At 38.0% G+C, this 13,623-nt stretch overlaps 1 protein-coding gene across 1 annotated transcript; it reads left to right on the plus strand.

Annotated features, from left to right (window-relative positions):
- The first annotated feature begins 3,301 nt into the window (after window positions 1-3,301).
- Window positions 3,302-13,416, plus strand: TSEN15 (tRNA splicing endonuclease subunit 15). Its single transcript, XM_023754729.1, has 4 exons — window positions 3,302-3,404; window positions 3,713-3,848; window positions 11,568-11,709; window positions 12,219-13,416. Exons 1-4 carry the CDS (start codon window positions 3,332-3,334, stop codon window positions 12,237-12,239), a joined length of 372 nt encoding a protein of 123 aa, XP_023610497.1. The 5' UTR covers window positions 3,302-3,331; the 3' UTR covers window positions 12,240-13,416.
- Window positions 13,417-13,623: the final 207 nt, after the last annotated feature.

Raw genomic sequence — 13,623 nt, forward strand, 5'->3', positions numbered from 1 at the left:
AGGGAAGGGGTTGGGCGGAAAACCGGGTGTGGATTCGTAAACTTCTTTGAGATACGTACATTCTTTCTCCGCTACACCAGAGCTCCCCAATGTAAGGGGCTAGGAAAAAACGGGATTAAAGACGCGCGGCGGCTCCATGCACTCGCGTCCTGCATCGGCCCAGTGCCCAGCCGGCGCTTAAGCGAGCGGCGGCTGCAGCGGCCAGGGCCCGGCCCGCGCTCGCGGCGACGGCGGCGCCTGGGATGGGCACCCACACAAGACGCCTGGATGGGCACCCACCAAAGGTCAGGAGGCGCGAAAGGAGCGGGGCGCCGGTCCAGGCCCCCAGCCCAGGCGGAACCCCCAGGCCGCGCTCCCCTCCGAACCCTCCGCTGAGTTCACGCAGGACCCTCCGGGAAGGGGACCCGTGTGCACACGGCCAACCGCAGCAATGCTGTTTTCGTTTGTTTCAATGAGTTCAACTCTTGCCCTGACACTAACCCCCGCCCCCACCCCACTTCGCCGTTCTAAGCCCGAGGTGTAGACAAACCCGGCCCCTCCCACGCCGGGCGCCAACACTCGCCGCTGCACTGGAGAGGGTCTCACTTAACCCTCACACGAGCCACGCAAAAACGGCCGTGGGCGGCGGGTAAGACCCGGGAGCCGGTCATGGCAAAGGTGTAGGCACCAAGTCTATTTTGCCGCAGCGCAGATTCCTAAATTTTTCGAGTTTCTTGGAAAGTTGAATAGGTTCTTCCCTAGAGCAGAACTGCTCACTTCGTGGTAGTATTGTTCAGTATAGCGGTAAGGAGGAGAAAGGTAATTCCTTGCTTGCTTCTGCTTGGCAAATTGCTGCCTTGTACCAGTCATGTCCCAAGCAGTGAGTAAATGGTGAATGGAGATGGGGTGGGGTTGGGGGTAGGCATCTCAGGGACTGGTCTAGTCACTGGTAGAATTGCAGTCTTCTGCTGAGTTGTAATCTCTCTATATCAGTGGTTCTCAGCCTTCCTAATGCCGCGACCCTTTAATACTGTTCCTCATGTTGTGGTGACCCCCCCAACCATAAAATTATTTTCGTTGCTACTTCATAACTGTAATTTTGCTACTGTTATGAATCGTAATGTAAATATCTGATATGCAGGATGTATTTTCATTGTTACAAATTGAACATAATTAAAGCATAGTGATTAATCACAAAAACAATATGTAATTATATATGTTTTCCAATGGTCTTAGGCAACCCCTGTGAAAGGGTCATTCGACCCCGAGGTTGAGAACTGCTGCTCTATATAAAAGCCTAAGATGCAAAGTGTCCCCTCTAGAGTTGGACAGATGGGAAGTTCAGTTGCTTGCTATGACGTGTGCTGACCACCAGGGGGCGGTGTGTAAGGAAGGAAGGCCCCAGCCGGCAGCCGATAGGGACCCTATATCCGTGCACAAATTTCGTGCCCTGGGTCTTGGTATTTCATAAGTAATCATCTATAAACAGTCAAGAGCCTGGCCCCTGTGGCTCAGTGGTTGAGTGTTGATGTATGAACCAGGAGGTCATGGTTCCATTCCCAGTCAGGGCACATGCCTGGGTTTGGGGCTCGATCCCCAGTGTGGGGCGTGCAGGAGACAGCCCATCAATGATTCTCTGATCATTGACAATCAAGAAAGAAAATATTTGAAGATAAAAGTCTGAAGCGTTAACTTCTTCTCATTTTATCTTGCTTAATTTTATCCTGCTGCTCTGTCCCCTTATTCCCCTTCAAGATGAGAAAAACAAACACTAACATGGAGATGTTATTCAGTGCCCTAAAGAGAAACACCGTGACACGGAGAGGCAGCACAGTGGTTAGGAGCATGAACTCAAAGACACATCGCCTGAGTTTGAACCCTTGTTCTGTCACCAGCTTTGTGATTTGGGGCAAATTGTTTAATCTCATGGCACTCAGGTTTTCTCGTCTGTAAAATGGGGATAATAAGGGTACTTACAGGATTAAATCAGTTACTATTTGGAAAGTACTTGACATGTAGTAAGCACTATGTAAGAATTTAAGAAGTGAAACGCCGATAAGTTTTAAAAACCTCCTCTAGATTTGGTGGTGCTACTAAGTTTTTATACTTGCAGATTTTTTTTCTCTGAAGTTAATGGCTATATAGGCCCTAGCCTTCACCATCAAATCTTCCCTTTCGATTTTTCCTCTTAAGGGTCTAATTGATTTTTTTTAAAGAAAGAATATTGGGTGTTTGATTTTTCTACTTCTGCCTTTTTATTATTCAATTTGAAAATTACGTGGGTCCATCTAGTAACATGGTATCAGATTTATTGTCTTCAAACACCACATTCATCATACTCTCATGCTTAGAAGTCTTCAGTGTTTCCTTATGGGTAAAATTCAAACTTTTAGCTTGGCCATGCAGTCCTTGCAACCTGGTCCCCAATTTTTCAGTGCTATGTTCAAGCACGTTTAAGGTTTGAGGAGGAGAACTAATAACACCCCTGTTCTCCTGTACCTGTACACCTACGATGAAGCCAAAGGGAGAAGGTGTTATCAGATATGCACCCATGCAGGTCTGCTAATCCCTCACTGTTGCATTAGTCTTGCTTACCCACCTAGTCACTGGGTAACTGGCTGCCTCAGGCTTCCCCTGCAGGAGTAGACCCCTGAAGAATGTTCCCACAGTGCTGACCAGTAAGTCTGAAAGCAGCAGCAGCTTGCTTGGTCCTTTCTTTAAAATCTAGCATTTAAATAACTAGCTGCTCTTGAGTGAGAAGGAGAGAGAGGCCAGGAGTGGTATTCTACTCGACTTTTTCCACGTGCAAATAAGAGACCAGGAGAATAGAGGCCCCCACTACATGCCCCAACACAATTCTTATTAAAAAATGTCTACTCCTGGCAGATAGGTTTCTTTAAAGGCCCTTGAATATGTGTGGCTTATTCCCACCTCTGTGTGATTAGTTATACTGTTGCGCTACCTTCTCAGTTTAGTCAAATCATGCATGTCCTTCAGGGTCCAACTTGTATCTCCCCTCTATCATAAAACATTCACCAACCAATTCACCAGAGTATATAGCTCCTCTGACCTGTTGTGTCATGGTTCTTTAATTCCACTCACTTGGTTTTTAACCACTTTCTGTCATGTATTGTTATTTGCCTAACAGTTGCAATGTGTTTACCCTAATAATTGCAGGTTTTTTTAGAGGCAGAGTCAGGTCTTACATTGCCTTATAACTCCCACTATACCTAGAATTGAGTTTGATGTTTTCTATATATTTAATAAATAGTTGTTGCTTGAATGAAATAAAATATTAAGAGATTCTTCCTTCTCTGTTTAACAATTATATTTTGATTTTCAGTATTTAGAAATGATGGAATTAGATATAGGAGATGCTACTCAAGTTTATATAGCATTCTTGGTTTACCTGGACCTCATGGAGAGTAAGTTTTTGTTTATATTGCTTTATTATTGGGGCCATGGTGGAGGGTTGGGGAGTTGGGTTTGGATATAGAATTATTGACATTATAATATGCCATTGTTTATGCATTTGCTGTTATCCATTTTATAATTTCTTCATTTATAGTGGGAATTACTGGGTAACAAAAATAAGTAAAAGAGAAGATAAATAAAAATATAAAGAGAAGATAGCGTTATAACTGACGTTTGCTCAGCTGAATATTAGGTAGAAGTTTAGAATTTTTATCTTTGATTTTTGATAAACATTATCCATTTAATGATGCTCTTTCAGGTAAAAGTTGGCATGAAGTAAACTGTGTGGGATTGCCGGACCTCCAGCTCATCTGCCTGGTTGGCACTGAGATAGAAGGAGAAGGGCTACAGACTGTGGTGCCTACATCCATCAATGCTTCCCTCAGCCATAACAGGTGGGCAGGTGATTTTGCTCTTTGTTTAAGAGGTTAGTTCATCACACCATACACTTTAAACTTACACAGTGTTGTATGTCAATTTCATCTCAATTTAATAAAGAAAGCATGGTGGAATGTGAATGGATGACGATGATATGTAACAGGGAATATTAAATTATATTAAAAATAACATGCCAACTTTGATACTTCATTGTTATACACTGCACAACTAGTCTGAGCACACTAGTTGTAAATTGCTATCCTAGGCTATCCTGCTTAGCTGTCTGAGTATAGTGGGGATTTTTTAATGTTCTTTATCCCTCAGAAACTTTAAATAGCATTTTTATGACTAGGGAATCTGGGTGATATACAAAGCCTGAGAGCCAGAGGAGCTGGCATTTTGCTGGAGGTGTAATTCCATGTTATTTACACAGGGCATATAGCATATAAGGCATAAAAGCTGTCCCCTTTATGAAAGTCTCAACTTTGTAAAGCTGGACTAAACTCTATCATTTACATAGTTAACTACAACTTAGTCATAAAATAGTTCCCCAGTCATCACAGTACATAATCTCACTGCATCCTTTAAAACCACTTCAGTAGCTATTTTGACTATTGATAGACAGAATAACAAATATATATGTATATATATATTTGCATTGGCTTATTATTTCCATTATTTATTTTATGGTGTATGTGTATTTGCCAACTCCTTAAAAGGTAGAAATTCTAGGTATCATTTGATGCCATATCTGTCTAAATTTCTAAGCTCTCCTACACAGTTTTTGTATCCATTTCCCACTTAGTTTTCCAGCCTTTGGACCTAGTGATCTTATTTACATAGTTTTGGCAAGAGTGCAGACAGATTCCATTACAGAGTGAATCTGCAGTACAGTGGCAGTGAGTGAATGCACTCTGAGCAAAAGTAGTTTGTGACTGGTATTTTCTTATACATAATATATGTTCATAGTTAAAACACGTTGGCATATTTTCAAAGTTTCAGAAGGTCTTTCAAGCACTGTAAAAGTTGGTGTGAAGTAAAATGAGTGGGATTACCAGATCCCCAGCTCATCTGCCTTGTCAGTACTGAGATAGGAGAAGGGTTATAGATTCTGGTACCTACACCCATCTGTGCTCCCCTTGTGAAAATATTGCTGATCTTTAGGAGGAAAACAGAATTGGTAAAGTACCCATATCTGATTGTCTAGTAGGAAAATTGTGGTGATGGAGTATGAGGTGGTTTTGTTTCTCAAAGGACAGGACACATCTTTTTCTCTCATCTAAAACTACTACTTAGCCCGACCAGTGTGGCTCAGTGGTTGAGTGTCGACCTATGAACCAGGAAGTCACAGTTCAACAGTTCCATTCCCGGTTGGGACACATGCCTGGGTTGCAGGCTCAATTCCCAGTAGGGGGCATGCAGGAGGCAGCTAATCGATGATTCGCTCTCATCATTGATGTTTCTATCTTTCCCTCTCCCTTCCTCTCTGAAATCAATAAAATATATTTTTTAAAAATAAAAATACTACTGAATGCTAATGTAAAATAATTTTTAGTTTACATTTTAAAATACTATATTAGGTTATATATTTGGATTATATATGAATATGGAAAGTACTCTATAGATTGTTTCTTACTAAAGTGAATGTGAGAATCATGTAGCACTTTTGGTAAATGACTGTAGAGGTTATGAATACTTTGATTTCCCCAGACCCAGCAATGGTATAAAAATCATATTCATAATTTCATAGAGGTCAGAGAGATCTGCTAAAGATGATCTGTTTAAAGATGAGATAACCAGAGGAATCCTAAGGAAAGCCAGGGCTTTTTTCAGTGCTAAGATAGCAAATGAAGCCACATTAATATCAGAGGGCTTGATGAGCTTATTCTGGACCACTTTGCCACTGATATTTGTTGAGAAGTGTATTACAACAAAGTTAGGATAATAGAATTTCGGGTTTCTGTAATAATACTAATATTGTGGATAGTTATAAATGGGAAATATTTTAAGTAACTTACACAATGACTTATATCAAATAATGAAAAAAATGTTTTTGTTTTCCACTACTTTTTCCCTGATAGAATCTATATTGTCTCCCAATTTCAATGCCAATTCAGTTTCTTCGGTAAAATATGAGATGCTGAAAACTAAAACCACAGTAGCTGTATTTTAAGCTTATCTATGTTTGTACATAAGTTAATTTTTAAAAAGCCGAATGAAGCCCTAGCCAGTTTGTAACAGTGGATAGAGCATTGGCCTGAGGACTGAAGGGTTCCGGGTTTGATTTCGGTCACGGGCACATGCCTGGGTTGCAGGCTCGATTCCTAATAGGGGGTGTGCAGGAGGCAGCCAATCAGTGATTCTCTCTCATCATTGATGTTTCTCTCTCTCTCTCCCTCTCCCTCTCTGAAATCAATAAAAATTTAAAAAAAGCCAAGTGAAGTGTTTTGTAAATTACAAAATCCAGAGACAGTTAATATATTGTTTTTGAAATGATCTATAAATCAATCTCTCTCTCTCTCTCTCTCTCTCTCTCTCTCTTTTTGCTTAGTAATATCAATGAATCATTCATCCTGTTAAAACTGTTAAAACTGACTGGATTATAAAGGGCTCTTTCACCCTAGTGCCAGCAAAGGATAATGGATAGCTTATGCAAGGGTGGAGCCTCTCCAGTGACCACTTTATCCTCCAACCCCACAAATTAGTGGCATTTCTCTTGATTTATGGTGATAAATAGGTACCCTCAGCCATTTTATCTGAGAGAAAACTTTCCCAAAGGTACTGTTTCTTAGCATCTTCCTATTTGAATATTAGTCTAGAAATTTAGAAAAAGGCTCCAATATGCCATATACCAAATTGGTCATCTGCTCATTCAGCAGCTATTAGGCTAAAAGTCTAAGAACTTTGGTCATTTGGTTTGATCAGGACTCTTGGCCATAGTAATGCAACTAAGTGGCCCTCCTTTATAACACTTACCACATTTATTGCTACTTGATATATATATTTGGTTTTCTTTGTTTACTGTTTTCCTTTCCCTTTTAGAAAATAACCTCCGTGAAAGCAGGAGTTTTGTTCTGCTCATTGCTTTTTCCTCAGTGCATAGCCTGGTATCTGGTACTTGGTATTAAATCAATGTTTGTTGAATGACTGAATGAGCTCTCAGACTACTAAGTTCCTGCAGTGGAGATTTGCTAAATAAAATCTTAAAGAACATAGAATATGCTTAAGTAACCTTCCAAGAGTTTCTAAAAATTAGAATGTCTGCAAAATCCATTTGCTTTCAGATTTGGCACCACTTTCCACACTTTATACTGTAACTATAATACGCATCTCAGGATAGAGAACAATCACAATGCCTCCTAACCTTTTAGTGAAACTCTTTTTCATCATGTCCACCCCCATACCTTTAATCCCTTCTTTTTCCTTAGTGTCCTGGGAAAAGGACTTATTAATGGTGGAGTGAAGGGTTACTAGAACTGAGTTCCTTCTTTAGAACATTTAAAAAAATTTAATTGACATATAACATATTAGTTGCTGGTGTAAAATAGTGAGTCATTATTTGTATACATTGCAAAATGATCAACACAATAAGCCTAGTTAACATCATCACCTTACATAATTACAAAAAAAGGTTTTTTGTGATAAGAACTTTTACTACTCACTTAGCAACTTTCAATTATGCAATATAGTATTAACTATATTTAGAACTTTTTAAAAGATGTTCTTAATTATGAGATTTAGTCCTGAAATGTGTGTGTGTGTGTATAATTGTTTAAAGTATTGCATATGTCTCCTTTTCCCCCCATTGACCCCTCCCCAGCCACTCCCACCCCCCAGGACAATGCTACAATATTTTTGAAGGATACTCTATTATTTCCATGTAATTGAAAAATATTTCCACTCTCCAAAAATATGTTCTTTATTACAAATTCATTTAATGACCATTACTTTATGTGAGGCCTAAAATTTAATAGCTGGTAAAATGATTTCTGTCATTTGACTTCCCTGCGTATCTGATGTGTGTCCTCATATTACCTCTGTTGGAAATCTGTTACTGGGGAACCCCAATTCTGGCAGCTTCTTTTAACAGTCACAGCATTTTTTCTCTTACCCTCCACTTACCCTCCACACACACACACACACACACACACACACACACACACACACACAACAACTTGCAGTTTATATTAACAGAATGGCCCCCCACTGGGGTGGATAGTCACACAGGCACTTAATTGTTCAGTAACCCTGCTACCTTGGGATTTTAGCCACCTTGCTTTTTGACCAGGCAGTCCTTGGCATGATTCCTAAGGAGGTGGTCTGTTATTCTTGAACTTTTCTTCAGGATTGAGCCTGTGGATGAATACAGCTTCTTGGGCACCTTGGGCACTAATTTAAATTTGCATTGTATTCTAGAGTTGGATTGTGGAGTGTCGTTCTAAAATATCATAATGAGACAGATTAAGCAGTTAATGCCTTTAATTGATGAGGCTACAACATGTGCCAGTTTGGTCACATTGAAGAGGACAGAAGAAGATATCGCTTTCTGTGGGTTGAAATTAATAATTTTAACCCATGATGCATTCTGTTTCAACGTTTGAAGTTAAAAGTAATAAGTAATGTTGCCTTCAACTGTCTGTCCTCTGTGTAAATCTCCGGAGTTTACTTAGTCTCTATTGGAGGATCTTACAGAAAGATGAATGCTAAGATTTCTGGAAGGCATTTACTTTAGTTTGGAGGAAGGGCAGTAGCCAAATGGTGTTGCCTGTCTGTTTGCCTCAGACTTGTTTTCACGTTAACTTCAGTAAACTTTGGGATCACTCTGTTTATAGTATGCTGAGCTCCCCTCTGAACAGTTATGAGAACATCATAACTGTTATTGTTTACAACAGTTATGAGAACATCATAACTGTTGCAAGCATCAAATTCTGTTACTGTTGAACAACAATTATAATTATTATTGACTTTTCTATTTCTTCAGGTGGGGTTTTCCCTTGAGATATAATTAACTCAAAAATATGAAATTCTCATTATGTAAGTTATGTTTTTCATATGTGGATTTATATAAAATATGAACTATAAGCAATTTTGTTATCCAAATTATTATTTTAGATTTGTGTGGTGAAACATCTTTACAATACTTTTTAAAGAACTGAACTTTTGAAAAATGTGCCTAAGAGGAAACTTCATTCTATGGTTTCTAAATTATGATTTCAAACTGTAATTTCCTTCTTCCTCCTCATACAACCAAACAGGATAAACAGCTCAGAGATGGGAACTTCCACTTCATTTTTAACAGTGATTCCCCTCAGCTCTGAAGACAAACCAGGCTTTACAACTCTGAGCTAATTTTCAGATGTTAGGGTTTCCCACGTGGGTGTTCTGAGTAAGTCAGAAAATGTTTTGCTGTTTATAATCAAAGAACTAAAAAAACAAATATGAATGAGATGGAAATTTCTATTCTAAATTTCAATATATGGGCTAGAATTTCCACACAGTTTACCTTACAAAACACATATACATTCTGATTTAAGTATCATATCTTGAGAAACGGAAGATATGTAACAGTTTTCTTAATAGGTTTTTTCCCTTCCATCTGTGTCCCATCCTCGTCATACTCTGCCAGTTAGGGATGTTTAAAGAAACTTATTTTTAACTTGTGTGTACTGCAGTGTCTTAAGACTGTCATTTTCCATCAATGCTAAGTGTTGAGGTTGCTAGTTAATATCTATGGTTGCTTCATCTGAGTATCTCTAAAGAAAAATTCTGATATGAAGTGGAATCTAATTGATGTTCATGTAATTTAACATAGGTAGAAATTATTTTTTAAGGAGGGTGTGGATAAAAACATTATGTCCCAATTTTCAAGGTAGCAAAGCTGGTATAGGTACCATATAGTAATACTTGTACTTGCTGACTGCTTGACAGTTTGCAACACCTTTTCATGTATGCCACCTCAATAGTCCTATGTGTAGATGTACAGGTATATTGTCTTCATGTTATAGCACCATTTCTTAAAAAGCTTTGACCTTCAAAATGAGTACAGCCCAGTGAGAAATAGGCACTGAGATGTATAAATACAAAGTCGTGATTACAGTAAGGTAGGGCTACACAGGGTGCCTCTGTAGGATAAGACATGTAACTTTGCCTAGAGGTTGGGGAAAGGTGACAGGAAAGACTCGAGAGAAGATGATGCTTTGCTTTGTTGACTCGTGGAAAGGAATTAAAATTTTGCCAGGTAGACATATTTTATTTATCTAGTGAGTTATGCTTGACAACTGGAGTGTTACTATATTGCTGATTTACCTCTTTCAGGGCCATTTTAGAAAAGGTTTGAATATGAGGAAACAAACTTAGAAACTCATCCTCTCATCTCACTTCATGCCTTTGTAAACTTAAATGATAGGTAGCAGGTAAGCAGCCTTTTGTGACCGATGTTCTAACAAACCAGTTAGAACTTCACCTTTTCCAGAAGTTTACTGCTATTTTAAATCACTTAAAATCTCCAGTCTTTACTACAGATTTTTTAAAAAAGCATTATAATTATTACAGTAAGACTATTTCAAAGCAGAGACTTTTCTTTTAAGATTTTTTTTATAGTTTCAATAGCTAATAGGATGGGGGAAGAGTGACCATAAGAATTTTTACTTACAGATGGGAAGTAGAACTTAAGGGGACAAATTACACTTTCACTAAATACAATACAGTGTTTAGCATGTTAACATGCTAGTAAATCTTTTTCCAATCTCTGGAGACTTGGTTAGCTTAGTGAAAAAACAACTGATCACTTTTTATTTGCCTTTTAAAGAAGCACCTTTGGAGGTTACATTTACTGAATTGTTGAACATGGGCTTTTTTGAGTAGATAATAAGGATTTTCAGTTGGTGATAAACAAAAGGTAATAGTGCTTTGAATATCTAAATATCAGATTTATTATCAGATAAATTATTTTCCACAGTAAGCAAACTGAAATAAATTATAACATTGATTGCTTGATATATAATGTTACCCCCAAAAGTTTTATTTCTCTCTCTATTTTTCTCTTGGCTTTTATGAAGTATCAGAGCACATATTGAGAACCATAAAAATATCTATATTCAGATCTAATAATTCACATACTTGGAAAGACCCAACAAATATTTAAAAAGAAACAACTACCTTCAGAAAGATGATCTTCACAGCTCATTTTTATTTGCACCTTCACCCCACAAAACCTGGAAGAACTTTATAGTAATAAGGGAGTGATTGGGCAAATTATGAGTCAATAAAATATTACTTAGCCATTTAAAAATAGTAATTATGAACACAACGAGGGAAATAGTTATTATAGTCTGTTTTTTTAAAAAAACAAGCCTCAATACAAAATTATTTCACTCTTAAGAGGAAAATTGGATGATGAACACTCATGATCCTTAGTCAGTTGAGATGCACTAAACACTCACTATTGGAGTCCTGTTCGGTAGGTTCCTAAATATAGTTTGACTTTCAGGTCTGATGATCAGGAGAGATGGGCGAATGAAAAAGAGAAGGGTTGAAAGTCTGGATAGCCCTTCCCTGCAGGATTTTCTGTGTGAGAAGACAACTTTAAATGTTTATATTTGAGCCTTCGGACATTTCCCAAGTCAGCATTATAGATATAATGTGATGATTGCCTGCCTCTTGCCCAAGATTTTACAGTATTTGATCTTATTAATGAGTGACTGTGAATCCTAAATGCATTGTGGCTTGCTTTTCAGGATAAGGGAGATCTTGAAGGCATCTCGAAAATTGCAAGGTGATCCAGATTTGCCGATGTCTTTTACTTTGGCCATAGTGGAGTCCGATTCCACAATAGTCTATTATAAACTTACTGATGGATTTATGCTGCCAGACCCTCAGGTCAGTTTTGAGGCAACTAATGGTAAACAGTGAAACAAGAAAAATTATGACATAATTTTAATTGTGAATCAAGCCTTTCACAGAACTACCTCTTTCTCTGCAGTATGAAAATTCATGAAAAATAATGGCTTTATTTTCATACCTGCTATATTTTGTTCATAGTGACATGTTCTTGGTTTTCGTAAGAATGATTTCCTTTTTCTATAGAGAATTTAATGGTTTCCCAGAGTACTTCATGAAGTTATAGTGCATTTTATTATTTGACAAGTAACTGAGGTGGAAAGTAAAGGCTAATGATAGCTTTAACCAAAAGAACACTTCTTTATGATATGTTAAATTGGTGGACATTTTGACAGGAATAGTTTAATAAAATAAATGTGTTACCTGTGATGTCTTCACATACTTGTTGGCATAATTAGAATTACTACATTAAATATCTTTCTAGTTTTGCTTTTAAATTACGTTATTGGGGCAAAGGTCCATCCTGATCTTTGTTTTTTATGTTGCAGAATATTTCCCTTAGAAGATGACACCTATACTTCCCGGTGCTTACTTTATTCATACAAGATTGGACTTGAGACCCCTCAACCTGCTTACTCTTTTACCTCAGAGACAGTCAGGGTTGACTTAGCTGGTCCCATTCCATAAGTATTTTTCTAAAGTAGAAAACTTTCCCAGATAGAGAATTTTTTGTTATTGTTCAAAAATATGGGGTAGTTGCTCTGAAACTTTCTTATCTGAGACAGTTTAATTACAGTTGTATACAAGTTTATGCCTAGGGTGTTGTAAGAGTGTTATCCTCCACTCATAGCTGCCTCATCGTTCACTGCTGTTACTGCCAGCTCATCGTCGAGACTGCCTCCCTTTCCCTAACTCAGCCCTCTCAGTCCTTTGGCCCCTACCTAGCTTGGAATACCTTTCATATACACCTTGATACCTGGAGAGTTTACTTTAGTCTGCTTTTTAATCCTAATAGAAAGTAAAACATTTCTGTAATTGTTTTTAATGTTGCTATTACTGTTACATTCCTCTTTGGTTTACTTTAAATCAAAACTATAAATAAGCTCATCCAGAGTGTGACCTTGCATGTCTAGATTAATACGGACCAGAGAAGTGCTACCCACAAGAGCACTGAGCCTTCCTTTCCCTTCTTCTTACCACAACCCTATGTCATAGTAGACTGTTACAAGAGAAATAGTGGGGGACAGGGTCCGCCTTAAAAACATCTTTATGAAGTAGACCCATTTATTCCACTTTTGTTATAATATATTCCAAACAAGTTGCCTAAAGTATAAAAATTATATGCACAAAGATGTTCTAAATTGCATTACTTGTAATTGCCCAAATTATAAACCACTTAAAAGTTTAGGGCAGTGGTTAATAAACTTTTCCGGTAAAGAGCCAGGAAGTAAATAATTTAGGCTTTGCAGCCCATGTAGTCTCTGTCACAGTTTCTCAACTCTGTAGTTTGTAGCACAAAAATAACAATAGACAATAGGTAAACAAATGAGCATGGATGAAGATATAAAAGTGTATGAATGGGTATGATCATGGCTATAAATAACACACCCAGCATATAGTAAAAAGATGACAAAATAAATTACTAGCAGTGGTTATAATAGAATGGCAGGGCAGTAAAAAGATGAGTTGGTCTTCAGTATTTCTTTATTTGTATTACTTTTATAATAAAAATGTTTCTAAAAAGTATCTTGAGATTTATATTAGTTATCTATCATTGCATAACAATATAACAAACTTAAATGCCACCCATTTAAGATCTCAGAGTTGGGTCCTTTATAAGGATGCAGTCAAGGTGTTGGCAGGGCTGCAGTCTCATCTGGGGCTTGGAGGGGGAAGAGTCTGTTCCCTGCTCGTTAGTAGCAGCTTTTAGTTCCCTGCTGGCTGTTGGACTGA

The sequence above is a fragment of the Myotis lucifugus genome, unplaced genomic scaffold (assembly GCF_000147115.1).
Source record: "Myotis lucifugus unplaced genomic scaffold, Myoluc2.0 scaffold_65, whole genome shotgun sequence".
NCBI classification, from domain to species: Eukaryota; Metazoa; Chordata; class Mammalia; order Chiroptera; family Vespertilionidae; genus Myotis; species Myotis lucifugus.

Excerpts from the sequence above, each read along its gene's own strand:
- TSEN15 (XM_023754729.1), top strand. The coding sequence starts at position 3,332 with ATGATGGAATTAGATATAGGAGATGCTACTCAAGTTTATATAGCATTC. Across the intron at positions 3,405-3,712 it reads TTACCTGGACCTCATGGAGA|GTAAAAGTTGGCATGAAGTA; the intron begins GTAAGTTTTTGT and ends ATGCTCTTTCAG. Across the intron at positions 11,710-12,218 it reads TTATGCTGCCAGACCCTCAG|AATATTTCCCTTAGAAGATG; the intron begins GTCAGTTTTGAG and ends TTTATGTTGCAG.